Source organism: Orycteropus afer, unplaced genomic scaffold (genome assembly GCF_000298275.1).
Source record: "Orycteropus afer afer isolate SDZICR_OR568_19922 unplaced genomic scaffold, OryAfe1.0 scaffold00359, whole genome shotgun sequence".
Classification (NCBI taxonomy): domain Eukaryota; kingdom Metazoa; phylum Chordata; class Mammalia; order Tubulidentata; family Orycteropodidae; genus Orycteropus; species Orycteropus afer.
The window spans coordinates 1,621,715-1,624,537 of record NW_006921946.1 but is presented as its reverse complement, the minus strand read 5'-3'; the positions used below and the strand labels follow the sequence as shown (position 1 = coordinate 1,624,537).

The 2,823-nt window shown below is 38.8% G+C and overlaps 1 protein-coding gene across 1 annotated transcript in view; it reads right to left on the bottom strand.

The window, feature by feature from the left end:
* FAM3C (FAM3 metabolism regulating signaling molecule C) overlaps nt 1-2,823 on the bottom strand; it is a 35,709-nt gene that overhangs the window by 9,260 nt on the left and 23,626 nt on the right. The window contains exons 5-6 of the mRNA XM_007952808.1: nt 2,206-2,264; nt 866-916 (exon numbers count right to left, since the gene is read on the bottom strand). Coding sequence (XP_007950999.1) covers nt 866-916; nt 2,206-2,264 — 110 coding nt within the window. The remainder of the gene's footprint in view (nt 1-865; nt 917-2,205; nt 2,265-2,823) is intronic.

Here is a 2,823-nt window from a genome sequence, read left to right as displayed (position 1 = left end):
GGTGGGGCCAATCATGCCTTTACTTTAGAAACTGATGGTTGCTTTTTAGTTTACATGGCTTTGCCAGCTATGAAAGGGTCTTCTACTCCCATTTAATAAGTAATACGATTGTATTAAAAAATGAAGAAATGCTAGAACAGCTGAATTTTCTAAAAATTCTTAACATAAACCTTAGAAAGCTGACTAACTTGTTTCTAGGGAATGTTTAAAAGGAGCAAGGGAGAGTGCCATGCTGGTAAATTTCCAATACAAACAACCTAGAGAAGAATCAAAAAGATAAACCACAGCTGGCCTTCCTTCAAATGAGGAATGAACTCCTTGGGCAGTATTCTTCTGGGTGTGTCAGGGCCTTGTCTCTGCCTGCTGTTGGTGACTTCTTGATGGACTTCCAAATACATAGAGGGCAATATTTGTGGACTGCTCTAAGTCCACAAAACTTGAAAGAAAACCACACCTACTTTCATAGTTAGCCACATGTCACAGGTGGAACTGGGGTGAATAACTAATTGCTCCTTTCCCAAAGGCTGATTGTTTATCTTGTATGCCAAAAGCTCCCAGATTTCACCAATCTTAGAATTAGTTGTCCTGAACAAAATGGGATGCATATTTTTAAAACCTCAATTTTTACATTATTGTCTGCAATTAACACCAGAGTCAATTTTTCTAAAAAGAATAGTATATTCAATATGATTGTATGCTGGATCGCTTAAATATAGCTGGGCATTTGGTGAAAAGAATATGAAAGAACAAAAAGGGATGAACACACAAACAGTACGTTATTCCCTCATGAATGCACTCCATTGTGGGAGGTGATTAAGAGGTCAGTGCTAGAACCGAACCAGAGTTACTTGTTAGTTACACTTACCTCCTCCCCACATGTCAAAATATTTAGTGTCTAAGGCTTCTCCTGTTTTCCCTGAAAGAGAATAAATTCATACCAAATTATGTAACTGAAATATCTTGGATACTGTTTAAGACAAATGAACCTACCCCAATTTGATGTGAATTTATTAGCAAAGACAAAGACTTAAGATCTGGACTGTATGCATTTGAAGGACATTTGTAAGGATAATGTTTGGGTGTTCCCACAGGACTTTTTCACTAATCGTTTAAGCCATGAGTGGCCAATGGAACTTCCTACTGACTGCAGACCATTCTGATTAACAGTCAAAGATTTTTCAGCTTTATGTGTTACCGTCTTCCCTCATTTAAGAATTACCCCAAAATGGATAAACCTTTCCTGTGAAAAGAAATCTCTCCTTGAGTCAGATGTTATGTTCTATCATTAAAAGCCATCTTTTTTAAATATAGATTTTTAAGTTTTCCCCTTTTATATTTTTCTCTTTTCCTATCAATTAAATAGACAAATCGGAACTTTTTAACTGATAAAATGAAGCAAGCAGAAACATAACAAAACATCTGCCTCTTGTGAAAAAATATTTCCCCACTGATGAAGCGGGTAAGGGGCTGCTGGCTTCTAACTACCCAGCACAGCCTTCCAGTCGGTGGAGCAGAACAGAGAGGACCAGCATGCGACAGGCCTCTCTTGACGGGTTCAGATTTTCAGATTAATTTTGTCATCAATTGCTGGAACACCCACAGAATTCAGTGAACTGATTTCCATTACTAAACCTACCATAATGCGTGGACAGAACAGAAAAATTACAGTAAACTCTTGCTCTCTGCTCCTCCTACTAACACATCCAATAGCCCACCACACTGTCATTATGTTCTCATTCCTTTATCTTCATATTACACTGTGGTTGTTGCTGTGTGCTGTTTCGTTGATTCTGCTGACACGCAAAACTGCTCCACGGGGTTTCCTAGGCTGTAGTCTTTATGAGGACAGATCACTGGGTCCTTTTTCCCACGGAACCATAGGGAGTTCGAACTGCTGACGTCTGGGTTAGCAGCCAATCACTCAGCCACTATGCCCCCAGGGCTCCTTTCATCAACTTCATACTAGATTAGTTATTCCCCGACTAGTACGTGGGAAGCTCTCCACACAAGCTGAGATGCTCCTGAGAAAGGATGCTACAAATTCTTGGACACCGAGTCTCCATCACAGTTTCCTGTTTGTTATTGAGGAAGGGAAACACTTACTTCACTGTCAAGCGTGCATTTCCCAATCTGATCCCTTGACAATTACTTTGGGCACAGGAATATTCACTGACTATACCCCTAAGTTAGAATAATTCTTCTTACCATTTACCAAGGCAACATTGATGCCTCGTCCAACGTTATTCTTAACACCACTCATTAAGCTGAAGGGGAGGGGAAAAATAAAAGAGAAATTCAGAATTAGATTATTTCATGTGAACATATACCACAGAAATAAAGTCATGCCAAAAAAGTCTAGGTAGGTATCTTACGTATACATACACTGCTTTTAGTACTACAAGGGAAATTAAAAGGTCTCTACTAAGTCAGGCAGAATCAACTCGATGCCAACAGGTTTTTGGTACTAAGGGAAAAAAGACTAATACTGAATAATTTTAAAACAATGTCCTTAAAAAAGATTTCACAAATAGAAATATGTATTAAAAATTATTAATTAGGGCAGAAACACAAACTAGTTCTTGCTGCTTTGTATCAGATTATGAAATACTGTCTTAACAAATCCTTAAAACATGTGGACAAATTTGATCTAACCACAGTCATTTGTACTGTCCCATCTGACATAACCAACAACCTGTGACAGTTCACAAAACATCACCTGGAGCTAATGCTACCGCGAGGTGGGGGGCACCAGTGAAACATCTGCTTTGCTCAGCACACTGTCAGTGAAGTTTGTCAGTCAGAAGGATTCAACTAATATTGTTG